General features: G+C 39.6%; 1 protein-coding gene across 1 annotated transcript; it reads right to left on the bottom strand.

Annotated features, from left to right (window-relative positions):
• On the bottom strand, positions 1-27,479 carry LOC125247019 (mucin-2-like; the record flags this gene model as incomplete). The annotated part of the gene is made up of 30 exons (XM_048158184.1): positions 27,281-27,479; positions 27,112-27,189; positions 26,416-26,677; positions 26,203-26,317; positions 23,235-23,319; positions 22,946-23,079; positions 22,550-22,769; positions 22,172-22,291; positions 17,074-17,191; positions 16,782-16,920; positions 16,060-16,170; positions 15,904-15,970; positions 15,686-15,823; positions 13,619-13,783; positions 13,409-13,503; positions 13,174-13,300; positions 12,378-12,633; positions 12,196-12,248; positions 11,733-11,833; positions 9,224-9,375; positions 8,664-8,802; positions 8,386-8,490; positions 7,700-7,879; positions 7,294-7,533; positions 7,041-7,197; positions 6,441-6,566; positions 3,064-6,180; positions 2,765-2,964; positions 1,984-2,646; positions 1-1,863 (listed from the first exon to the last, which is right to left on the bottom strand). Coding segments are annotated over exons 1-30 (9,423 nt in total), but the record flags the coding sequence as incomplete, so codon positions are not given.
• Between the last annotated feature and the right edge of the window lie 58 nt (positions 27,480-27,537).

The raw sequence follows: 27,537 nt of genomic DNA, 5'->3' as shown, positions 1-27,537 counted from the left end.
CAGTTGTTGCGATGGAGGCGGTGTGCCAGGAGTTGTACTAGTTGTAGATGTAGATGGTACTTCTGTTGAAACAGTTGGAGGTGTAATTGGAGTAGTGGAGGTGGTTGTCGATGGAGGCGGTGTGCCAGGAGTTGTACTAGTTGTAGATGTAGATGGTACTTCTGTTGAAACAGTTGGCGGAGGTGTAATTGGAGTAGTGGAGGTGGTTGTTGATGTCGAAGGAGGCGGTGTGGCAAGAGTTGTACTAGTTGTAGATGGTACTTCTGTTGAAACAGTTGTTGGAGGTGTAATTGGAGTAGTGGAGGTGGTTGTCGATGTCGAAGGAGGCGGTGTGCCAGGAGTTGTACTAGTTGTAGATGGTACTTCTGTTGAAACAGTTGGCGGAGGTGTAATTGGAGTAGTGGAGGTGGTTGTCGATGTCGAAGGAGACGGTGTGCCAGGAGTTGTACTAGTTGTAGATGGTACTTCTGTTGAAACAGTTGTTGGAGGTGTAATTGGAGTAGTGGAGGTGGTTGTCGATGTCGAAGGAGGCGGTGTGCCAGGAGTTGTACTAGTTGTAGATGGTACTTCTGTTGAAACAGTTGTTGGAGGTGTAATTGGAGTAGTGGAGGTGGTTGTCGATGTCGAAGGAGATGGTGTGCCAGGAGTTGTACTAGTTGTAGATGGTACTTCTGTTGAAACAGTTGATGGAGGTGTAATTGGAGTAGTGGAGGTGGTTGTCGATGTCGAAGGAGGCGGTGTGCCAGGAGTTGTACTAGTTGTAGATGGAACTTCTGTTGAAACAGTTGGCGGAGCTGTAATTGGAGTTGTGGAGGTGGTTGTCGATGTCGAAGGAGGCGGTGTGCCAGGAGTTGTACTAGTTGTAGATGGTACTTCTGTTGAAACAGTTGTTGGAGGTGTAATTGGAGTAGTGGAGGTGGTTGTCGATGTCGAAGGAGGCGGTGTGCCAGGAGTTGTACTAGTTGTAGATGGTACTTCTGTTGAAACAGTTGTTGGAGGTGTAATTGGAGTAGTGGAGGTGGTTGTCGATGGAGGCGGTGTGCCAGGAGTTGTACTAGTTGTAGATGGTACTTCTGTTGAAACAGTTGTTGGTGGTGTAATTGGAGTAGTGGAGGTGGTTGTTGATGGAGGCGGTGTGCCAGGAGTTGTACTAGTTGTAGATGGTACTTCTGTTGAAACAGTTGGTGGTGTAGTAATTGGAGTAGTGGAAGTGGTTGTCGATGGAGGCGGTGTGCCAGGAGTTGTACTAGTTGTAGATGTAGATGGTACTTCTGTTGAAACAGTTGGCGGAGGTGTAATTGGAGTAGTGGAGGTGGTTGTCGATGTCGAAGGAGGCGGTGTGCCAGGAGTTGTACTAGTTGTAGATGGTACTTCTGTTGAAACAGTTGTTGGAGGTGTAATTGGAGTAGTGGAGGTGGTTGTCGATGTCGAAGGAGGCGGTGTGCCAGGAGTTGTACTAGTTGTAGATGGTACTTCTGTTGAAACAGTTGGCGGAGGTGTAATTGGAGTAGTGGAGGTGGTTGTCGATGTCGAAGGAGACGGTGTGCCAGGAGTTGTACTAGTTGTAGATGGTACTTCTGTTGAAACAGTTGTTGGAGGTGTAATTGGAGTAGTGGAGGTGGTTGTCGATGTCGAAGGAGGCGGTGTGCCAGGAGTTGTACTAGTTGTAGATGGTACTTCTGTTGAAACAGTTGTTGGAGGTGTAATTGGAGTAGTGGAGGTGGTTGTCGATGTCGAAGGAGATGGTGTGCCAGGAGTTGTACTAGTTGTAGATGGTACTTCTGTTGAAACAGTTGTGGAGGTGTAATTGGAGTAGTGGAGGTGGTTGTCGATGTCAAAGGAGGCGGTGTGCCAGGAGTTGTACTAGTTGTAGATGGTAACTTCTGTTGAAACAGTTGGCGGAGCTGTAATTGGAGTTGTGGAGGTGGTTGTCGATGTCGAAGGAGGCGGTGTGCCAGGAGTTGTACTAGTTGTAGATGGTACTTCTGTTGAAACAGTTGTTGGAGGTGTAATTGGAGTAGTGGAGGTGGTTGTCGATGTCGAAGGAGGCGGTGTGCCAGGAGTTGTACTAGTTGTAGATGGTACTTCTGTTGAAACAGTTGTTGGAGGTGTAATTGGAGTAGTGGAGGTGGTTGTCGATGGAGGCGGTGTGCCAGGAGTTGTACTAGTTGTAGATGGTACTTCTGTTGAAACAGTTGGAGGTGTAATTGGAGTAGTGGAGGTGGTTGTCGATGGAGGCGGTGTGCCAGGAGTTGTACTAGTTGTAGATGGTACTTCTGTTGAAACAGTTGGAGGTGTAATTGGAGTAGTGGAGGTGGTTGTCGATGGAGGCGGTGTGCCAGGAGTTGTACTAGTTGTAGATGGTACTTCTGTTGAAACAGTTGGAGGTGTAATTGGAGTAGTGGAGGTGGTTGTCGATGGAGGCGGTGTGCCAGGAGTTGTACTAGTTGTAGATGGTACTTCTGTTGAAACAGTTGGCGGAGGTGTAATTGGAGTAGTGGAGGTGGTTGTCGATGTCGAAGGAGGCGGTGTGCCAGGAGTTGTACTAGTTGTAGATGGTACTTCTGTTGAAACAGTTGTGGAGGTGTAATTGGAGTAGTGGAGGTGGTTGTCGATGTCGAAGGAGGCGGTGTGCCAGGAGTTGTACTAGTTGTAGATGGTACTTCTGTTGAAACAGTTGTGGAGGTGTAATTGGAGTAGTGGAGGTGGTTGTCGATGTCGAAGGAGGCGGTGTGCCAGGAGTTGTACTAGTTGTAGATGGTACTTCTGTTGAAACAGTTGGAGGTGTAATTGGAGTAGTGGAGGTGGTTGTCGATGTCGAAGGAGGCGGTGTGCCAGGAGTTGTACTAGTTGTAGATGGTACTTCTGTTGAAACAGTTGGAGGTGTAATTGGAGTAGTGGAGGTGGTTGTCGATGTCGAAGGAGGCGGTGTGCCAGGAGTTGTACTAGTTGTAGATGGTACTTCTGTTGAAACAGTTGTGGAGGTGTAATTGGAGTAGTGGAGGTGGTTGTCGATGTCGAAGGAGGCGGTGTGCCAGGAGTTGTACTAGTTGTAGATGGTACTTCTGTTGAAACAGTTGGGAGGTGTAATTGGAGTAGTGGAGGTGGTTGTCGATGTCGAAGGAGGCGGTGTGCCAGGAGTTGTACTAGTTGTAGATGGTACTTCTGTTGAAACAGTTGGGAGGTGTAATTGGAGTAGTGGAGGTGGTTGTCGAAGGAGGCGGTGTGCCAGGAGTTGTACTAGTTGTAGATGGTGGTACTTCTGTTGAAACAGTTGGAGGTGTAATTGGAGTAGTGGAGGTGGTTGTCGATGTCGAAGGAGGCGGTGTGCCAGGAGTTGTACTAGTTGTAGATGGTACTTCTGTTGAAACAGTTGTTGGAGGTGTAATTGGAGTAGTGGAGGTGGTTGTCGATGTCGAAGGAGGCGGTGTGCCAGGAGTTGTACTAGTTGTAGATGGTACTTCTGTTGAAACAGTTGGCGGAGGTGTAATTGGAGTAGTGGAGGTGGTTGTCGATGTCGAAGGAGCGGTGTGCCAGGAGTTGTACTAGTTGTAGATGGTACTTCTGTTGAAACAGTTGTTGGAGGTGTAATTGGAGTAGTGGAGGTGGTTGTCGATGTCGAAGGAGGCGGTGTGCCAGGAGTTGTACTAGTTGTAGAAGGTACTTCTGTTGAAACAGTTGTTGGAGGTGTAATTGGAGTAGTGGAGGTGGTTGTCGATGTCGAAGGAGATGGTGTGCCAGGAGTTGTACTAGTTGTAGATGGTACTTCTGTTGAAACAGTTGATGGAGGCGTAATTGGAGTTGTGGAGGTGGTTGTCGATGTCGAAGGAGGCGGTGTGCCAGGAGTTGTACTAGTTGTAGATGGAACTTCTGTTGAAACAGTTGGCGGAGCTGTAATTGGAGTTGTGGAGGTGGTTGTCGATGTCGAAGGAGGCGGTGTGCCAGGAGTTGTACTAGTTGTAGATGGTACTTCTGTTGAAACAGTTGTTGGAGGTGTAATTGGAGTAGTGGAGGTGGTTGTCGATGTCGAAGGAGGCGGTGTGCCAGGAGTTGTACTAGTTGTAGATGGTACTTCTGTTGAAACAGTTGATGGAGGTGTAATTGGAGTAGTGGAGGTGGTTGTCGATGTCGAAGGAGGCGGTGTGCCAGGAGTTGTACTAGTTGTAGATGGTACTTCTGTTGAAACAGTTGATGGAGGTGTAATTGGAGTAGTGGAGGTGGTTGTCGATGTCGAAGGAGGCGGTGTGCCAGGAGTTGTACTAGTTGTAGATGGTACTTCTGTTGAAACAGTTGTTGGAGGTGTAATTGGAGTAGTGGAGGTGGTTGTCGATGTCGAAGGAGGCGGTGTGCCAGGAGTTGTACTAGTTGTAGATGGTACTTCTGTTGAAACAGTTGTTGGAGGTGTAATTGGAGTAGTGGAGGTGGTTGTCGATGTCGAAGGAGGCGGTGTGCCAGGAGTTGTACTAGTTGTAGATGGTACTTCTGTTGAAACAGTTGTTGGAGGTGTAATTGGAGTAGTGGAGGTGGTTGTCGATGTCGAAGGAGGCGGTGTGCCAGGAGTTGTACTAGTTGTAGATGGTACTTCTGTTGAAACAGTTGATGGAGGTGTAATTGGAGTAGTGGAGGTGGTTGTCGATGTCGAAGGAGGCGGTGTGCCAGGAGTTGTACTAGTTGTAGATGGTACTTCTGTTGAAACAGTTGATGGAGGTGTAATTGGAGTAGTGGAGGTGGTTGTCGATGTCGAAGGAGGCGGTGTGCCAGGAGTTGTACTAGTTGTAGATGTGCCAGGAGTTGTACTAGTTGTAGATGGTACTTCTGTTGAAACAGTTGATGGAGGTGTAATTGGAGTAGTGGAGGTGGTTGTCGATGTCGAAGGAGGCGGTGTGCCAGGAGTTGTACTAGTTGTAGATGTGCCAGGAGTTGTACTAGTTGTAGATGGTACTTCTGTTGAAACAGTTGATGGAGGTGTAATTGGAATAGTGGAGGTGGTTGTCGATGTCGAAGGAGGCGGTGTGCCAGGAGTTGTACTAGTTGTAGATGGTACTTCTGTTGAAACAGTTGTTGGAGGTGTAATTGGAGTAGTGGAGGTGGTTGTCGATGTCGAAGGAGGCGGTGTGCCAGGAGTTGTACTAGTTGTAGATGGTACTTCTGTTGAAACAGTTGTTGGAGGTGTAATTGGAGTAGTGGAGGTGGTTGTCGATGTCGAAGGAGGCGGTGTGCCAGGAGTTGTACTAGTTGTAGATGGTACTTCTGTTGAAACAGTTGTTGGAGGTGTAATTGGAGTAGTGGAGGTGGTTGTCGATGTCGAAGGAGGCGGTGTGCCAGGAGTTGTACTAGTTGTAGATGGTACTTCTGTTGAAACAGTTGATGGAGGTGTAATTGGAGTAGTGGAGGTGGTTGTCGATGTCGAAGGAGGCGGTGTGCCAGGAGTTGTACTAGTTGTAGATGGTACTTCTGTTGAAACAGTTGATGGAGGTGTAATTGGAGTAGTGGAGGTGGTTGTCGATGTCGAAGGAGGCGGTGTGCCAGGAGTTGTACTAGTTGTAGATGGTACTTCTGTTGAAACAGTTGATGGAGGTGTAATTGGAGTAGTGGAGGTGGTTGTCGATGTCGAAGGAGGCGGTGTGCCAGGAGTTGTACTAGTTGTAGATGTGCCAAGAGTTGTACTAGTTGTAGATGGTACTTCTGTTGAAACAGTTGATGGAGGTGTAATTGGAGTAGTGGAGGTGGTTGTCGATGTCGAAGGAGGCGGTGTGCCAGGAGTTGTACTAGTTGTAGATGTGCCAGGAGTTGTACTAGTTGTAGATGGTACTTCTGTTGAAACAGTTGATGGAGGTGTAATTGGAATAGTGGAGGTGGTTGTCGATGTCGAAGGAGGCGGTGTGCCAGGAGTTGTACTAGTTGTAGATGGTACTTCTGTTGAAACAGTTGTTGGAGGTGTATTTGGAGTAGTGGAGGTGGTTGTCGATGTCGAAGGAGGCGGTGTGCCAGGAGTTGTACTAGTTGTAGATGGTACTTCTGTTGAAACAGTTGTTGGAGGTGTAATTGGAGTAGTGGAGGTGGTTGTCGATGTCGAAGTAGGCGGTGTGCCAGGAGTTGTACTAGTAGTACAATTCTTCACACATATCTGTTGTTCCTCATCAAAAATAGGGTTGTCGTTTGGACATTTTGGAAAACATCCTGCAAAAAACAAATTCTTCAAATGTAGCACACAAATTAGGTATTTGTAGGTTCATAAACATTTATTAGTGGCCCAGCAACCATGGCTTATAAACTTAGCAAAAAATGTTCTGCCCTCTAAGAAAATGTCCATGATAAGATTTTATTAGATCACAACAGAGAAAAAAATAAGCCATTTTCAGTTTCCTAAACTTGGCAAACATTAATGTATAGCACTATATATAGTCTGCACTATGTATACTCAATCTTCAAAAACTCACCTTCCACGTTGGGTAAAGTTTTATGGCAGATATCCTTAGGTTTTGGACAGATTTCGTACAAAGGTGTAAATGGACTGTAGTGCCATGTGCAGACTCCTAGTTTATTGTAGTAGTCACAGCACACAGCTGATGGGGAAAATGGACATAAGTATGAACATGTACTCACAGAGAATTAAATGCAATACATCCTGCAGTAATAAAAAGATGTTGATCAGACAATAAATTCTGAATAAATTTTCTCTGTGAAAGCAAGATGGCTGAAAAATCAGATTCTGCAAGAAAATCATATTCAAAATTTACAGACTTATGGCTCGTTCACACAAAACACATTTTTGCTTTGAAAAACGCAAGATACGAGCAGTGGAATGGGGAAAAAAACACAAATTATTGAGATTTAAAAATTTAACTTATTTTAATGTAGAATGCCATGTCATGTGCGAGATGCTACAAATGAAGCAAGACGTGAGCGCAATGGTCATACACGTCCATCTACCACATGTTTACATAGAAAAACAGCGGAAAAGTAGAGCATTGGAGTGGAAAAAACATGTTCTGTGTAAACGGCCCCTTAAAATGTGCACTAGAATAAAATATGCTTACGGCAGAACTCAGGTGTTCTCCAATCAACATAAACACCCGCATCATTGCAGGCTTGAGCGTAAGCTGCCACAGCTGTACAGAGGCAATCACAATCTCCGCCTGTGTCACATGCACACGAATCCTTCACACAGTTCTCATAATATGGGTTTGGATCCACCTATGGGAACATGCATTTCCATGTGTTATGGTGGATTCTTGTTTACAACATTACAGGGAACTTCATTTATTGCCTCAAAAGGCTTTCAAACTGTACCTTTTTAGAGCAATTTATGAACTTATCTTCCATTATGATTATACATTCTTTTCTTGCCCAAGCCACACGATGGGGGGTCTCAAAGCATGGATCAAAGTCTGGTGCAGAATCAGGGCATCTGCTTGACACTTTCCAGCTATCAACAAACTCTATTAGATTTGTGGTTTGCAAACTGCCTTGAGTGGTGAAGTCATCTTTCCCATTCCCATTGAAATTTCCACATAGGCCACATACATTTCCCTGTAAAAACAAAGATCACTCTACTAAAACTGAGCAGTAAGCTTATCTCTGGAGTGATCAAAATCAATGTCTTCTCTGTTACAACAACTGCAAACAGAACATTATTACAGTTGTTTAAGCAGTATGTATCAGTGGAATGAATTCTGGATTATTCTGGATCACTCACCATGTGCTGAGGTTGCAGAATGATGCGGATAGTGGTTTTGCGGTCCCACAAAACCGTCAGTCCAATGTCAGTATCAATAACAAGGTAAATCCCAATTTTTCTCTCTATATAGTTGATCTGTGGTCCACTAGTAGTATTAGAGACTTTTACAGTCCCATCAGAAAGCTCTAGCACAGTTTCCTGTGAGTATGCAAGAGAAATAAAAAAATAAAAAAATCAGAATGAAATTGAGGATGCTATTTTATATACTAAATGCATCAAGTCACATCTTTATAGTGCTTAATACAATATAAAGTGTTTCAAAGCAGCTTCACAGTAACAAACAGGAAAGTAACATAATTAATGATGCAAACATCATCAAATATGAGACAAATTCAAATTCTGCTGTAAAGCAGTTGTAGGAAAATAATAGTGTCATTATTCAGCTCAATTCAGTCCAATGATGATTCAGTGTAGTTCAGTGAATGTGTAAAATTAATTCATTATGAAACAAGTTCTATTCAGCTATATAAGCAGCTCTACTGAAGGCAATAGTGTCATTCAGTTCAAGACAGTTCAATGTTTAATTATTCTTTATTTAAAGACAGTTCAATGTTTATCCTTTATTTTAACACTGAATGCGTTGTATTGGATTCTGCATGTTATTCAAGATGGTTCTGCTAAATATCATAGAGACCTAATCTTACCCCCAAAATGATGACAACAGCCTTTGAGCATGTTGTCCCTGTTGTTCCACAAGGAATATTTTCAGTGATTACATGGAAATTTCCTGTCTTATTTCCACATTTGTCCTTAAAAACAAAAGGGTGTTAATAAATGACAGCAATACAAATACTTTCTGTGGTTATTAGTAATTAAAAAAACTTTATGCAGAAGTTTCACTAATGATAGCAGGCTGTGAGTCACACGGCTACAACAAAGATGCACAGATAATAAAACATTAAAAGTACTTGTCTTGTTGTACCTGAGCAGCTATATAACTGCAGTCTCCCCTGAAGCCAAATCTTTCCTGGTCAAAAGTTTTATAATGTCCACTTCCGTATATTGTGCAGACGCCTGAACACTTATTTTCTGTACATATCCATGTACCCCCTTGACAAGTGCTGTAAACAGAGAAATATATCAAGTGGACTTTAATCTATGTGTTTACACAATGTTTTAGGTTCTAAAAAGCTAACTAGTTTATGTCTTCATTTAGGATTACATGCATTTGGTAGATGATTGTTATGCTTTTATCCAAAGCAAGCTACATTTAAATTTAGGTATAACTATTACATCATACTGGTGACCGAACTCGTGACCCATGACCTGCTAGCATCTACTGACTGAGTTACAGCAATGCTCAGGCATGCAGCCGCAATTATAACAAGGAAAAACAAATAAACGCTAATAAAGGGGAGGGGCAAATGTAGAATTTTGAGAATAACAGACTTCAGCAAATTTTTGCAAATGTAGATTCTGTGTGGTCCTAGTATTAAATGTAACTTTACAAAAAGCTATGCAAAAAGGCTGTGGGTTACGCACCACGTATTGCAATGTACAGTTATCTTTTTTCCTGGTGCATGAAGCTCTCCATCATGAGGACATGGACATTCATGAGGTGTAACACATTTTCCTTCGCCATCGTCCAGTAGACCTGCAGGACACTGGCATCCAGATTCACATTCCTGTGAGAACTGTGGGTGTGTAGAGGGAGAAAAAGAGAAAAAAACAAACAAAGAGGGTAACACTTTAGAATACTCTTCCTTCATTAATGAATAACTATGTGGAACAAATGAGTAAATGCACTATTAACATTTCAGTAACTACTATGAACTAACAAGAGACTCTGATTAATGAACTATTAAGTTAAATTAGTTAAGTTAAATTATTAATAGCACTCAGCTGAATGAGGTCTAATCAGTAACTACTATTTTTTTCATACTTCCCAGAAGACTAATAAGAACTACTGTATACAGCAGTGTTTATTTTGGCAGCCATTTTTGATTTAGTCCTAGTTTTTATCTTCAGATGAAAATGCTCTTTAGACACATTTTTGCCATTTTTATACCAATTCATTTAAGCTTATTAAAAATTTGAATCAAGATAACAGGTTGTATTGACATTGCACTCTTAGCAGTAGCACTTGTGCAGTTCTACATATCCCTTTTCAGTGGTTCTCAAACTTTTTAGAGTGTCAAACCCCCTGAGGGATTTAACATCCTTCTGCGTACCCTCTCTTTTCCACATAGTACATAGTGCAGTTACACCTTTTTAAATTAAGGGACAAATTTGCCTTCTTAAATACCTTTATAAAATAAATAATGCTTTAAATAAATTTAAAAAAAAAAAAATTCAATAATGATGATAAAAACGAAGTGATACTTTTAAATATTACATTAAAATCACCAGTAGGTGGCGGTAACTCACTGTCTTTATGACTGAATCAGTCATTCATTCTTTCAGTATCAAAGCAAGCCCAAGTCTGCAGGACATTAATGATTGATGGGCGAGGCCATAAACAGAGGGGCGTTTCTGAGAGCATTACCTGATTTGTGGGTAGGGTTTAGGGGTGGGGTTGGGTGAAGGGGATCATTTTCATTGCATGATATATAAACACCCACCAGTTTGAAAATACCCACAAATACAGAAACGCCCACTTTTGTTCCAAAGAGAAGCGGCTGTATTTATGAATGGTTCGTTGAATCATTGACGATTCGTTCAAAGCCGCAGATTCGTTCACGAAACACAGCTTGTGTGCTGCAGTTCTGCTGTGGCTTTCGTTTGCAAAATAGAGCAAAAATACTGACAATACTGTTTAAAATGTATTCGGGAAACACTGCATTCTGTTTGCTCGTATAATAATGATCAACATTAAAAACAGTAACTCACAGAAGGGTATGTTTTTGTGTCAAAGAGAGTCTTAATCTTAAATCTCTATGCAGGCTGTGTCTATTTGTTCATCTCCACTTTTACAAAGGTATATTGTCGAGAACAGCACTAATGTAGCACGATTTGCTGGCTTGTGTGGGTGCAGTCAATTTTGATAGCAGTTTTGACAGACAGTTTGAGATATAGGCTATATTTGAGTATTGTGTGTTTTGGATAGTTTACAAAATCAAATGATTGGAATAGTGTTTGCCATTAAAATGCCATTGTTCTGGAAAAAATGTGTCCCAACCCAGACAGCAATATAGTGTGGCCCAGATCTGGTACATGTGGATTACACACGGACCAGATGTGGGCCGGATCTGGCCCGACACTATGTTGCTGTCAGGGAATCAACCTGAATTTACCCTACTTGAATAAGACTTGATAATTGCATTGCATTATGTTGTTTTAAACCCTAAATATTTTACTTATAACATTCTCCATTAACAATTATTCAGTTAGGCCTGTTTGTAAGAGTAAAAAAAAAAAAGTGGCTTCAATGTAGCTGGCTACTTTTTGAAAGTAACTTGTAGTGTAGCTAACTGACTTTTCAGAATGTAACTTTACTAACTTATGAGTAGCTTTTAGCTTGTCAAACTACAGTTTCAGAGTAACTTCATCTTCCCATCCTGCTGACATCTGTTGCCATTGTCGGCAGAACGTGCCCATCAATTAATGTAAGCTTTCCTGTGAGTGGGTACGGTTTCAGCGCCAATAGCGGACATTCCCCCAGCTTTTGAGAGCAGAATACTGCTCATTTTTTCAAGATTTTTATAACGTTTTATTTACTTGCTGGTTTTTTACATTCAGATATGGCTGGGTGGTTAGTAACACATTTTTCTGTGATGTGACAAACTCAGAACATATTTAAACATTGCTTTGCACACACTTTAAACGATTTGATGCAACCATGAGGAGAAGAGTAAACTTCAAATAGGTAAGTAAGGTTTATTTTTTATTAATAATTTAGTATCATTTCTTAAGTATTTGTGTATGTGAGTGCTTTATAGTTGGGGGGAGGAGTGCTAGTTCAGGTGAAAAGCTGTTCCACCCTTGAAAATGGCATTAGCAGGATGAAGGGATAAACTTTGAGAAGACAAGAGAGATTGGAAACTAGACTCACACAATCAACTTTCTTTTGCATACAAGTCTGTGCACATGCCAATCCATGTTCATCTGGGCCTGCTGTACTGCAGTTGAAGAAAACCTTTGGTGTAGGACACTCTGCAAAAGACAATCAGATACAGAAAACAAAGACTCATGGGTAAGAGTTTTATATTGTAAACCACAGTTGGAGACCTAAGAAACAGAACCTTACTGTGGTTTTGAGCAATGTTACAACTGTTAATAGCCTACTATCGTTGGTTATCTAAACAAGTTACTTTCACTGTGCATCTGATAGGATACTCCATTCTGTGTAACCATAATTATGGATTTCATGGCTATGCCCATGTACACCAACAGCAAACTCATTCAAAGTATATTCTAGGTTCAATACAAGTTAAGCTTAATCTATAACACTTGTCCTTTAACCTGTTTAATGTTCAGGGTGTAAAAGAGAGGTATCTAAATGTATTTATTCTTACCCAGAATTTGGGTTTTCCAAGACTGACAATGCAATGTTCCATTCACGCAAATACTGGAGAGAAAGTATCAGATTGCCTTAGGTTTCAAATTTACAGATTAGAAAGTATACATTTCAAGACTTTTGCATAAATAAAACTTAAAACATAAAACTACTGCATAAATAATTGTATCATTCACTTACCAGTGTTCATTATTAATGTTGATAGACTTGCCAGGTTGGACTGTCTCTCCTTTGTAGTCACATGGACATTTTTCAATAGGTACACACAGTCCTTTCTCATCCTCGTAGAATCTTTTTGGACATGCGCATCCATCAACGGGCACAGAGTGAACGCTGCAGATTTGGTGTTCAGAGGCGAGAGAAAGACAGGTACGCTGGCAGCTCTGCAGCTGATAGGAGTAGTTCTGTGATTTCGGGCAGTTCTCTGTATACTTCTCTGTGGGGATAAGTTTGAAAGGAAGGTGTTGTAAAAGTGCATGTTGTGCAGACCTGTACTCTATAAAATGAAAACGGCTGAGCTCTTTCTAAATGACAACCTCAAATCATTTAACCTAAAAGACTTTGGTGGGAGTGGACGATGGGAAGTTGTGTAAATGATGATGGATTCATTTTTGAGTTTTCTAAATGCTAGTGGCAGTTTTGTCAAAGTCCCTTTAAGACAAGTCATTTCACTCGGCGGACATCTTTGAACGCCTCTCGGGCATCTACAGTAAGTGCAGCTCCTATCTCTTTGAAGGAGGAAACATCAAATTCTCTAAAGCTGTTTGCCAAGCTTTCGATTAAATTTCCTATTTAAAATCACCAATTAAATCTGACAATAAAGTCATAAAGTTTGTTTCTAAATGCTCGAATCATGACAAAAAATTTTTTTACCATTACCATTCATGGTTTAGTTACACCTAAATCCAAAAAATCTTTCAGCTTAAATGATTCATATCTATCTGTCTACCAAAACATCTGCTTTCATCCTTCTTACCGCACACAATTTCTCGCCAGCCTTGAAGAAATATTCCTTTAGCCGCACAGGCCCGGGCGTATGAGGAGAACACTGCACACAGACAGTCCTCGCTTCTCTTACAGGTACAACTGGAGTATTTGCATCTCTGAAAGCATATTAACATGTGTCACTTCTTATTGTGGGAGGCTGGGTAACGTTCATTACGAATTTTGAAAATTGTACAGTTCTCAAGGTTGCCTGTTCCAGGTCATACTTTGTAGTAGCTGTCTGGATTGACAGTGGTGTGACATTTGGCAAAGAGACTCTCCTTGTCCTTCATCATGGAACACCAGTACTCGGCAAAGTGCTCTAAAGGCATCATAACATATGGTTACAAGCAAAACATTTTCTGTATATGTTTAACACAATACAAAACTTAGATATTGTAAATAGTCTGCCTTCTGTGCAAAATAAAGTCTCTCACCGATCTCACTGCTGTAGGAACAGGGGTCTTCCATCCTCTCTTCATGGTCAGGGCAGTTGGACTGGGCCTTCCAGGCATTAGCGAAGGAATCCGCTGTACCCTCCACCAGGCCCTGAGGGGTCTTCAGGTCATCAGACAACACTTTGTTAAAATTTCCACAGAGACCTGCACAAAGAAATGAACACCACAAATAAAAAGAGGAACATATAGGGTCACATGCACATGATATCATTGGACATCAGGTTTGATTCTCAAACTGCCCTGTTCATATAAAATCATACAGGTGCAGCTTTAACCGTCTGCATGAACGAGTAACTGAAGTCAAAAGCTTGTTCAAAAGAACGGTTTAAGCACAACTTTTGACGAGCCTCCCACCTCCTCTCCCACCTCCTCTTCCAATAACAGCCAGTTCCATCAGCCCCTCGACTTCTCCTCTGGCTAAACTTTATGGTGTGGAATTGTTTCTGGTATTCTGGTCTAGAGTAAAGAGGATTTTGGCCCATCAGCCTGTTGGCTCCACATTGGCTCCTCCCTCCTTCGGCTCCATCTGGGACCATCGTCCTTACGGCTCCACCAGGCTGCCTCATCCCTCCGCCTCTACCTTGGGCAGACGTTACTCTGCCTGCACCATGGACTTACGGGCCTTCAGCTACACTTCGTCTCTCCACCCCTTCAGCTCCGTTGGGCTCCACTTTGGTCCTCAGTCAAACCGGCTCCATATAAGTCCGCTGACACCATAGCTCCACCTCGGTCGCACGTCACTCGGCATGAACTGGATGTTTAGTTCAGAGTTAGTGCTTGTGCCAGTTCGGAGGTGGTTCAACTGACGAGCCTTCTAACACACCAAGCTTGTTCGAGATGCATCGGCTTCTCGCAGAGTGATCGGCGCATGACATCAAAGCACCGCGAGAACGATCCAAAAGCACAAGGAGTCGTATGCTCTACAAACGCTCCCACGGCACTCCGATGTCACCTGCCAATCGGTCTGAGCTGCTCCGATGCATCTCGAACAAGCCTTCCATCAACAATGGCGGATGTTTCGCTACTATTGATGCTCATGGCTTTGCGAACCTACATCAGCATCCACACACGTCTGTATACACGTCCATATAATTTGTATATAGACGGAGACAACAATCGAGCTGCTATTAGCTCGATTAGCTGCTACTGCTATTTCAAAAATGGCGGTTACAAGTTTCTTGTTGGTCACGGTAACCCCGCCCCCAGCCCCTGACACAAGCGGTTCTTACTTCTAGACCAGCAATGTTTTGGTGCTACTTACGAACCACTTTTCCTGGTTCGGAGCTGGTGCTTTGGGTGTCGAAAGGCAAAGAACTGATTTGAAACTAGGCTCTGGCTCCAAACCAGCACTCAAACTGCCTTGGTGGAAAAGGGGTAACTGTTGTGCTGCCACAGCCTCCAGGACCATCGGTGTCGTCCGGTCTCACTGGCTCACCATCTTTGCCTTGGGAAGGTAAGGAAGGTTGGATGGTGCCTGTGTGTTTGGCTTGCCGTCTGCTGCTCTCTTTTTTGTTCATTTTACGACCGACAGTCGTATTATTTAGCCTTATTTATGGACATTTATAAGCCAGACGTGGAACGTGTTTTTAACCATTCACTCAGGAGTTTTCCAACAGACATTCTGGAGTGTATACGAGTGTGAGTGTTTGTAGGAAATGTAGGAAACGGGGAGCATCCATCAATCATAAATATAATCCATACGACTCCAAGGGGTTAATAGAGGCCTTCTGAAGCAAAGCGATGGGTTTAAATTTAAAACTTTATAAAGTGCCGGAAGCTAGTAATTTTACTTTATAAAGTTTTAAATTTGGATATTTTTCTTACAAAAACCAATTTCTTCGCTTCAGAAGGTCTTTATTAACCCCACCCCCCCGGAGCCATATGGATTATATTTATGATGGGTGGATGCATTTTTGCGGGGGTTCAAAACACGAAGATATACACTAAGGATGGCTTGAGGGTGAGTAAATCATGGGATAATTTTTACTTTTGGGTGAACTATCCCTTTAATTCAGATGCTAAACTTCACATTTTTTAATTTCTCACCACAAGTCTTGCCCTGGAAGCTTTGGTCCACAGTGATGTACACCTGCATAAGAGGCACCAGCTGTACCTGCACCTGCAGCCCAAAGGAGGTCTGAAGTATGATGTAAAACGATGACGGCTTGAACACTGTGAAGTCAGCTGGGAGAAAGAGACAAAGAGTTTGAAAAATGCCTCACAAAAATATCAGCCAAAAGAAATACAGAGCTTCTCTCTCTCACCTGCCTTGTAAGGAAGTAAAACCTTTGCATTGTGTTGTACTGTGCCGTCATAGTTAATCACCAGACGCTAATGAAAAAAGACATATTATTGACACATTGAGTAATGTGTTGACTGTAGAAACTTACAAGCGGGAAGAAAAGAGGGAATGTACTCACATTGTTCTTATCGTTGTAAAATAGCACTTCTATAGATTTTAAACAGGTGCCAACAAGAGTACCACAAGGATATATCTGAACCAATATGATGAACTTTGTCTCGTTACAGTCCTATAAAAACATAGAGTTTTATAAAGAGTATTGTTTATTATTAAGAATTTCACATATATTCGTAAATAAAAAATGTCATGACATGAATGAATACAAACAAAACTAGATGAAAAAAGTTCAAACTTTAAGTTGGCTTGAAAAACTAGGTCCAAAAAATTTTTGAAGCAGTTTTAAAAGTTTTCAGTTTTAGTTTAGTAGTTTTGATAGATAGATAGATAGATAGATAGATAGATAGATAGATAGATAGATAGATAGATAGATAGATAGATAGATAGATAGATAGATAGATAGATAGATAGATAGATAGATAGATAGATAGATAGATAGATGGCTTTAAATTTGAATTTTAACAGTTGGAGTTTGAACAGTCTTGGCTCATTCTGTGGGATTTTCCCGAGTTTTAATAATCATTTTTAGGAGAACCGTAAGTCAGATCAGTTAGAAAAGATATAGCACACTAAGTCAGAACAGTCTGAAGGTCTGATCCGAGTTTAGAGTAAAGCTCTTTAACTCTACTTTCAAGACAACTCTTTTTCAATCATTCTAAATTCCAAATGTAGATGTCTTAGCAGTTACAGAAGGTGAAGTTAGTGCGTAAAAAACATGCTTACTTTTGAGAGCACATAGATGCACTCTCCATGGAAAGTGAATTCTTTCCCATCGTAGGTGGTGAAGTGAGATCCTTCCTCTACTGCGCACAGGCCAGGGACGGGAATACTCTCACAGATCCACTTTCCCTTCTCACATATACTGTAATACACAATAAAATTAAAAACAGACAGTAAACAACCCCCTTCAGGACTACTGATACAATGTAATACAAACGTTTGGTGTATAGTTTATAGTGATTTTTTGCAATTATAGAGATGTAGAAGAAGAAAAGATTAAAGTGTGTTTTATTACCATTTCTCCTCCTTATTGAAAAGAAAATCTCCTGGCTCGTAGTTGATGTTGTTGTGTGTGCACTGACATAGCTCCACCAGGATGCAGCCAATGTGTGTGATATCATCAAATACAGTTCCTATAACAAATTTCATATTTACCCAAATACATACAGTACACATTTTTCCTTATTTGTTTACACACAAAAGCTGATTCTATTAGCCCAAAATTGCTAACTATTTCTTCAACTCTTAAAGGTCCCGTTTTTCGTGTTTTTTTTTGAAGCTTTGATTGTGTTTACAGTGTGCAATATAACATGTGTTCATGTTTCGCGTGTAAAAAAACAAAGTATTTTTCACATAATTTACTTATCTGTATACCGCTGTTTCCACTGTCATAAAAACGGGCTGATGACTTCCTTGTTCTATGAAGTCCCTCCTTCAGAAATACGTAATGAGTTCTGATTGTGCCAGCGGTTCCTGTGTTGTGATTCGACAGCTCTGAGCGCACTGTGCCTGGAAAAGTCACGCCTCTTACCATAACGTGGAGATGCATGCGCTCAGTGTTATTGTAAACATGTCTTTAATTTTACCTTATCAATTTGAGCCGGAATCAGACCCGGTGATTGGACTGCGGGATGAAAACGACATGGCGACAAACACACAAATGCAACTCTTGTGTATTCCTGTGGGCGGAAGTTAGTCAAAAAACTGTTTTAGTGACGTCATTAAAGAAGGAAGTGGAGGGATGTAGTCCAAACTGGCCGTTCGATGTAGGCGACTTCTGTTAAATAAAATATCTCGCTTGGCATTGAACTTTGAACTTTAAGATTTTACAGATTTTATTTATACTCTAACAACAAGATTACATACTAACTAAAGTTTGAAACATGGGATCACAAAGAACGGGACCTTTAAAACAAGCTTCAATTGGTTGTTTTCCACAAATTCTAACATAAAAATAGCAATAGGTTTAAAACATGTTCTCATGTTCTATTGTGTATTTCAGATTACAGATTGCTAATGACTTCTCCAAACGCTAACTGATTTCTAGTCAGAGCTGCCTAATTAAATAAATACAGTAATATTGTGAAATATAATTGCAACTAAAAATAACTGTTTTCTATTTGATTATATTTCAAATTGTGATCAAAGCTGAATTTTCAGCATCAATACCCCAGTCTTCAGTGTCACGTGCTTTCAGAAATTATTCTAATATGCTGATTTGCTGTTGGAGAAACATTTCGTTGCATTAAATTTAACAAAATTGACAGTAATGTTATAAAATTTTATATCAGATAAAACAAAAAAAATTCCAAGGCATTCATGTGGTTAGGTGTAAAAAGTCTTTAATAAGCTGGGCTAAATCATTAAAATATTAAAAGTGTTGATCAACGCATTTCATTTTTTTTGTGTGTGTGTGTGTTTGTTCTAAGCTTATATGACAGGAACCTTAAGAGGTTACGAAGAGAAAAATAAAAAAATATATATTCTTTTATTATTTATTTGACTTAAAAACAAACAAAAAAATGTATAATATAAAATAAATATATAGAAAGATTAACACCGGCAGCTCACAGCTGTACAGTAGCATTCAAGTATAAAATTGAATGAACAAATATAAAAATAAAACACTTATAGACTTCACTGTATAAATTATACATTGATTCTTATTAAAGCTGCTGTATTAATGTTTTTCAGTCAAGGGCAGTGAGTGATTTTCTCTTTGTCTTTTGTTGTTTTATTAACATTTAAGGGATAGCTCACCCCAAAATGAAAATTCTGTCATCATTTACTGTCATCATTTACTTATGCTCAGGTTGTTTTATACCTGAATTAAGTTCTTTCTTCTGCTGAACATAAAAGATATTTTGAAAAATGTGGGCAACCAAACAGTTGCTGATCCCTATCGACTTCCATTGTAGGAAGAAAAAAAAAAAATACTATGTGAAGTCCATGGCCGTCAACTGTTTTGTTACCAACATTCTTCAAAATATCTTCTGTGTTCAACAGAAGAAAGACAATAATACAGGTTTGGAACAACATTAGAGTAAGTAAATGATGACATAATTTTAATTCTGGGGTGAATTACACCTTTAAGGACAAGCGGCAACATGTTTACTATAGAGTACCTCAGAGATGACGTGATTTTGTAGGCCAAACCCGGAAGCAAGTTGGCATTTTAAGACTTCCGGTTCCATCGCCGTAAAGTCAATGGCTTTTTTGAATGGGTTTTTGCTAAATTGCCTGAAATAAGGTCTGTGGTTAACAAAGCCTCTGAATTTTTTTATGTTTTGATCTATGACATAAAACACACTAGTTATAACCCACTTTTTTAAAACCTTTATTGTGTCTTAAAAACGGCGGTTGATAAGTTGCTAAAAGGGACTACCCCGCTAGAAATTTTACGTTCCCAGAACATTCTCAGAACGTCCCCACTGGTGTTAAGGACGTTGTCTAGTAACGTTCACAGTACGTTCAGAGACGATCACAATGTGGAGTTCTTTAATGGTTTGGGGGACTTTATTTGGTGGACCTTCACAGAACATTCAAGACGTTCGCTGAACGTTTAGGGAACCATATTTTATTTGGAAATGTTCTCAGAACGTCCCTGCTGCCCTTGTCAAAAAATTGAATTGAAAATTAGAGCTAAATTGTCTAACAAAAGTGGCTATTCAAACAAAAATGATTTTTCTTAAACGTCTTACAAAAAAAGCTCTAATTTCTGGATTTTTATTATAAATCCTTTTCTTTAAAATGCAAAACTCTTTCAGTAAACCATAGCTGACAACAGCACATACATGAGCTAATGTAACTGCTGTATCACTGCATCAGCAACTACACAGTTACTGCCTTTAAATAAACATCAGTGTTTCTGGATCATCACTGACCGAAGCACAGGCGCTACTCTTCAGCACAATGGTGACCTCACAAAACTCAGATAACAGAAAAAACAACATTAAACACTAACAGATCTCTCTAGATCTCAGCATCTTCACTTATTACAAACCACTCTGACTTTATTTTCAAACAAATTTTCTTAATGAGGTGTTGATGTTTTATCAAAATTTATAAATGTCACCGTTACAGAGGTAAGTGTTTGCTTTAGTTGGGTTCTTGACCCTTGATAGTTTAACTTTAGTTTTTCTCCAATTTCTCTAACTGTGCGTTTCTAAAGCATTTGTTACAACAACAAAAATGTGATCAAATAGATTTGTTTGCTCATTACTGATATTATATCATCATACAGTGGTCTTATTCACTGATCTCTGAATATTGTTTTTTTTTTTTTTTTTTTAAATCTTCTTGTAGTCCTTTGATAATGCATAAAATCCTGCTTTGACATTTTGAAAGTTTTTATCATTCCGCAGAAATTATTCACACAGACATCAAGATTCTGCGTATGATCCTCAACAATAGTGACAAAATTTTCAGATAAACAGATCAGTTCTGAGCATCACAAAACAAGCTACTAAAGTCACAAAAAAGAATTTATTGTCACCATTGTTGAGGATCATACACTGATTCATGATGTCTGTGTGACACTGCTCAAAACTCTGTACAATGAATTAAACATTTTAAAAAAAACAACAACACTAACATGTAATATAGTTTAGGTTCTGGTGATGATCAGTGAATCACCAGCACTAAACAACCAAATTCATCTGACAAGAATTTCTTTTGCTTTTTTTTTGCTATAACAAACATGTCTTAGAAACACAGTTAAAGCAGCCAAAGAAAATCTAACGTTAAAATGTCAAGAATAAAGAGCCCATCTAAAGCAAATGCTCACCTCTATAACGCTGACTTCAAACTTTATCATTTTCTATAAAACACCCACATAGAAGGCGACGTTCTCGTGACCTCGTGCAACTTTGCCTAAAATTTCTCTAAAAGTGACAAAAATTCGGAACCTTTACAGAAGGTTCCTTATATGACTTTAGGGGGACGTTCCAATTTGGTTAATTTTATGGTCACATAAGAATGTTACAATGAGGATATTTTGGACATTAACAGAACGTTCCCACGCGGCCATATAATAACGTTCCCGATGTGAGTTTAGGGGGACGTTCTATTTTGGTTATTTTATGGTCGCGCGAGAACGTTACAAAGAGGACATTTGGGAAGTTAACAGAACGTCCTATAGTAATAGTCCCCTAAACATTCCTAGAACGTCCTGAATGTTCCCTAAAGGTCCACCAAATAACGTTCCCCAAACCTTAAAAGAACTCCACATCGTGACCGACTCTGAACGTTCTGGGAACGTTATTAGACAACGTCCTTAATACCAGTGGGGACGTTCTGAGAATGTTCTGGGAACATAAAGTTTCTAGCGGGGTAACCTGTCACCTAGTAATGTTCCCAGAACGTTCAGAGACGGTCACGATGTGGAGTTCTTATTTTGTTGATCCTGGAACAATATTCCCGTCTAAAAATTTTGTCTTAACCCTATTCCTACCCCTAAACCTAATCTTACCCATAACTTATCCCTAAAATCAGAGGGGAAAGATAGGTGAATAAAATTGATGTAGAAGCACCTAACCCTGGTTGCAAGCCTAAACTTGACATAAACGGTAAACTTGTCCCTCAAATCTGATTGGTTGATTAGAATGTTGAACAACAAAGATGTTGATCCAGGAACATGTCTTACTTGGCAAAATCACTAGAGAAGAGGAGGAATGCAGAGAAGATTTTTTTATGGTTGTATGTTTAAGTATAATAGCCTAATATATGTAAATGCTCTGCGAGCAGCAATTACGGGGCCAAGCACAAAGAAGGCACAACAAGTCATGCCAACATGGCTGTGAGCATCAGACCAACTGCAACAGTGAGCAATTAAAGACTTATTAGTATAATTTTAGGCAAAATAGCGGAAAGATCATAAATACAGTCAATAATAAAGATTTACTGATTTAGGTGACGATGAGGTGACGATGACACTAGCAAGGTTTGGTGTCACTATGTCAAAGCATTGAAGAGATACAGAATCAAGAGTCATTTTGGCATCAAGCCCCAAATTTGTTGCTGTTGTATACGAAAACAGTTTCGTCTATCAACACGAAATCCATAACTTTTAATGGTAATAAGGTTAAATTAAATATTGTGAATTAGGTACTGACCTGGTGGGCAGAAGCAGCCATCGATCTTGTGTTCCTCACACAGTGTGACTTTGTGCGAGCATGTGTCCAAACAGGGGGAGCCGCTTTCAGAATGTTCCATATTGTAGGGGCATGTGACAGCTGCATGGGAATACAAGTCATACAGAGACTGATTACACTGATTATGAAAATTAAAATATTTTTTCAGAACATTTTATGTCAAATAGTGTAGTTATTTCCATTTTGACTGATGTAATTTGTATTTTAGGAAGGAAATGCATGTGACAATACAGCTGACAGTATTAATCTGTAATGTGCAAAAGTAGAAGGAATCAAAGCAAAGAAAAAGTAAAAGAGAAAAGAATCCTGTGAAGTCCACCGGAGATAAATGGTTATTACCGCAGAAGTCATCTGTTCTCCAGTTCGGTGGATTTCCCCCAGCATGCGAACACTGACGTGAATATTCAGACAAAGTCGAACAGAGCGAGGAGTTGACGGTGTCTTCAGGTTCGTACATGCACATATCAAGTATACAGGCACTGATATACGGCTCAGGGTTCAAAATCTTATTACAGGAGAACCAGTCTTCATCCTCCAAAAGATCTGCACAATCTGCCTTCTGTTGTGACAAAGGCATAGTGTATTTTTAACCTTTAGCCTCAGAGATCCACATTAAATATCAATATTGTAATTATTTGAAGCTGTTGTCATAGTGATTGGATGAAGCCATTAAGAAATACATTAAGTAATCCCACCTAAATCCATTAAACCCAAAGAGATGGTTTTGCGACTTACATGATTGTCACACTTGTTAAACCTGTCTTTCTTGTCACGTTCTTCAGAGAGATCATTGCAATTATCATTTGGGATGTAAACTCTGTGCTTATTCCCAAACTCAATGAAGCCAACCGTTCGTTCGAATCCTGATCCTTTATTGAATAAGATAAGGCATAGATGAGTTTTCTAATAAAAACACTTGATCTTCTTGGAGAGCTATGAAATTAGCAATACATGAAAAAATGTGCTGTCTGTAATTAAGAAATGACAAAATAAGACAAAGGTTCAGTGAATTACCACAACTCACCTGATTCAATAAACTCATCAGGAACTCCATTGAAATCGCCACACAAGCCACAGGTTTGATCTGAATATTCAGAGTCCAACTCTACCTAAAATAGCCATAAAGAAAGACTGATTTCAACAAATGACCCCTGCATCACGGTTAGTCTATGATTTGTATCCTCGATTTCTTATCACAGGGACTTGCAATCAAAGTCCCTTTCAAGGACAGATGTCAAGGACGCAGGAAGTTTTTACAAGGTTGTAAATGCACTGCAATGTGTTCACTTAGATTTATTTATTATTAACATTTATTCATGTATTTGCAATAAACACTTAATGTAAATTGTAGGGCTATAAACCTAATGTTTCTTAATCAAATGTGGTAAACTCAGTTGTAATTCGATTCAATTCCAATGTCGATTCGAATCAATATCAATTCATCATTTGGATATATATCAGGTACAGTACATGTACATTTTTCTCAAGTGAGAATGAATCGCTCTTAAAGGGTTAGTTCACCCAAAAATGAAAATTCTGTCATTTATTACTCACCCTCATGCCGTTCCACACCCGTAAGACATTCATTAATCTTCAGAACACAAATTAAGATACTTAAGTTGAAATCCGATGGCTCTGTGAGGCCTGCATAGAGAGCAATTACATTTTCTTTCTCAAGATCCATAAAGGTACTAAAAACATATTTAAATCAGTTCATGTGAGTACAGTGGTTCAATATTAATATTATAAAGCGACGAGAATATTTTTGGTGCAGCAAAAAAACAAAATAACAACTTATTAAGTGATGGCCGATTTCAAAACACTGCTTCAGGAAGCTTCGGAGCGTTATGAATCAGTGTATCGAATCTTGATTCGGATCGCGTGTCAAACCGCCAAACTGCTGAAATCACGTGACTTTGGCGCTCCGAACAGCAGATTCCATACGCTGATTCATTATTCTCTGAAGCTTCCTGAAGCAGTGTTTTGAAATCGGCCATCACTTTATAAGTCTTTTTTTTTTTTTTTTTTTTTTGGCTCACCAAAAATATTCTTGTCACTTTATAATATTAATATTGAACCACTGTACTCACATGAACTGATTTAGATATGTTTTTATTACTTTTATGGATCTTGAGAGAGGAAGTGTCCATTGCTCCCTATGCAGGCCTCATGGAGCCATCGGATTTCAACAAAAATATCTTAATTTGTGTTCTGAAGATTAACGAAGGTCTTACAGGTGTGGAACAGCATGAGGGTGAGTAATAAATGACAGAATTTTAATTTTTGGGTGAACTAACCCTTTAAAGGTGATAGAGAGGATTTTTTCGTCGACTGAGAATCCAAAGACTGTTACTGAGTTTTTGAAATGAGCGCATGCGTAAGAACAGCCCCCCTCCTTCACAGCTCATTTCAAAGGAACGCCTCCCAAAACTCGGAACACGAGTGTTTACCACCGGCATTCGCTGTGTCGTGTTTTTTGGATTCATTATGTCGGACTCACCGCAGGTAACTCATAATCTGCAGTTGTTACTCCTGTCTCCTGACAAAAACATTGCATGCAGCGCCTGTGGAGTGTGGAAAGTTACTGGAGAGCGCAGCCGCGCACGTCTCTCACAAGGAACGTCACGGCAGTGATTGACTTGATTATTAGCTATTTTCCCCATTGAAAATAACACACAATTGTATTTCTAATATATATATATATATTTTTTTTTTTAAATTAAAGCTATATTCCATGTTAAAATAGAGACAAGGCATTTAAAATCCATTTTTTTAAAGGTAAAAAAAAGAAAATCTTATGCAATGCTATGTTGTAACCACTAGATTCCTATAGAGCTCTATATAAAGTGGCTTGTAAATTCTCTAGTGGTTTTTAGACACAAATACTTATTTTTTATTAAGTTTTGCAGATTTATACTTAGACATTCTCAAAGACTACTTTTTGTCAAGGTTTAGATTTTTTTTGTTTTGAAATGTTGATTTGCAGTGTCAGTTTTTGCATTAATTTGACTACAGTCAAACCTGAACAGAGGAGGACATTTTGTTTCACATAACATCAAAAGTCAATAAAAATGTGTCTACTTTGCACACTTTACATTTTAGAGTGGCCCCCCTTCATTGCTGTACACTTTTTTCTGCACAGTGTCTGATTTGTAGTTTGTACCAACAAAAGATTCTCTGAGCTTAATCTTGACATTTCCTATGTCGGTCATTTTTGACCGCCAAGAAGGTAAGTGTGAATATTTTTTTATGACCCTTTAACATGTCCGAATCATGTCCTTGTTTTTTTTTGTGTGTGTGTTCATGTTGCTAATGCAACAAAAGTCACCAAGTGTCATCTCATTCTGATGAAGCTACGATTTTTAACATTTCAAAATATAACATTTTTCGGTCAAAAATGACCAAAGAGGGCCATGAAGAACAGCATTGTTTGAAAGACTTTTTAAACACCCAAATGATGTGCTGCACTTTGACAACAAATCACTGATAAATAATTACAGACTCCCATGGAATATAGTGATAAGCTTGGTAGAGAAGGCAAAGCCTAACAAATTGTATCTTTCTGCAGCACTTGATTAAAAGCACACCTATTTTTTTTTCTCCATTTTAATCTCTAGCATTTACTTCACAGCGGCTGTCTTTGCTTGCTGGTAACAGACCTGAGAGTTGATTACCCAACTCGATACAGCAGTTTAAGATTTCCTAACGACAGATAAGATGAGATTTTGTAAGATAGGATAAGAAGTTTGCTTCTGTAATACCAATTTGTGAAAAATCCTAAATTAACTTGTCAGATGTTAAGACTTAAGATAGAATGTTTCTGTAATATGCGGAGTCTGAAGTACATGTCTGGTCATTTGCATGTAGTGGAACTGCAGCAGCTACCATTTCTACCTTTCTTGTTCTGCACAAGTGGGCAATTGTTGCCGTAATTATTAAATATTGATGCTAGTCCATGTATTTAAAAAATTTACAGGCATAAAATGACTCACCATGACTGTATCTTCTTTGTTCCACGAGACAGTGATGCCCGTTTTGGAACGGACCCTGGTGTAGTTTGTGTTCTCTTCCAGAAAGATCCCTCCTATATACACGGGCAGCGTTTCACTAAATAAAAGAAATAAGTATAATAATTTTTGCAACTATTTTGTGTTTGCTATGGGAGGAAAAAAAGCAGCAGAAAAAGCAGTTCCACAGAATCTTACTTTTCTCCATTGACCACGACCTGGTTCTCGGTCAACTCAATGGTGATGAAATCAATGGTAATCGACACCCTGCTGATCTTTGGGTCATTATCGAGTCCTGTTCTCTTCACATTAACTGAGAACTGGCGAATGAGGTTTTGGCAGTCAGACACCAGGTTATACTCGCACGTGCCTGGGAACTGATAAACGTCCCCATCGAACGTCTTGAAGTGGAAGTTTCCCCACATACTGCAGATGTTGTTGACATGGTTACTGGGATAGACTGGTAAAAAAAAAAAAAAGAGAGAGAGAGAAATTGCAAAGACTTACTCCTGGATTCACCTATAGTGATGTTATGTATCCAGCATGGTTTTGCTTAATCCTTTGAGATGCTTTATTAAGTTTATATAATGTCCACTTCAAGTGTGCTTTTGATCAAAACAAAGATAGAGTTTGTGAAATTTTAAAGTTTGAAAATTAGAAGACTTTTTAGGCTTTTGTTTTTAATGATATTTACATAACTGGCTGTGGTGCAACTATCCTCACCACTTTTAAAAACAAAATGTTTTCTATTAGTTTAATGTGTAGGTTCATTTAGAAATACATAAAGCACCAATTGTACTTAATCTGTGAATAATTTTGTTACTTTATCATTTCTTTGTGAATCAATGTGATTAGTACATCTCATATCATCCATAAACACAATGCCATATTCACCTGCTGTAGTTGTTGGCCATGCTTCTGTTGTTGTAAAGTCCATAGGATCTTCTGTACCGCCATAATCTTCCATAAAGTCTTTAAGCAAAGAAAAAAAGATACAGTCATATTGTGTAGCTAATATTATGAGCATTTCTTGCAGCAACAGATCAATTTTATTTTTTCTAACCTGCTTGTATGGACTGCAGCCCCACCAGCAGGACGACCCATCTCAGCATCCACATCTGGGACATCCTCACAGTCCCCATGGAGGCGACGAGCATCATCAAGAGCTAATGTGAGCTGTCTTTCAGAACTTGTCCTTTTATAGTAAATTGTAGTTTACTTTGGAAGAATGTAATTGATGATATAAGGTGGAACCCAGCACACGCACTAAACTCAAATACATCTCAAATAAACAAGGATGTAAATGTTGATATTGGGGAC

This window comes from Megalobrama amblycephala, linkage group LG15 (assembly GCF_018812025.1).
Source record: "Megalobrama amblycephala isolate DHTTF-2021 linkage group LG15, ASM1881202v1, whole genome shotgun sequence".
Lineage (NCBI taxonomy): Eukaryota > Metazoa > Chordata > Actinopteri > Cypriniformes > Xenocyprididae > Megalobrama > Megalobrama amblycephala.
Note: the sequence above shows the minus strand (reverse complement) of the source record. Positions and strands in the feature narration are given on the sequence as shown.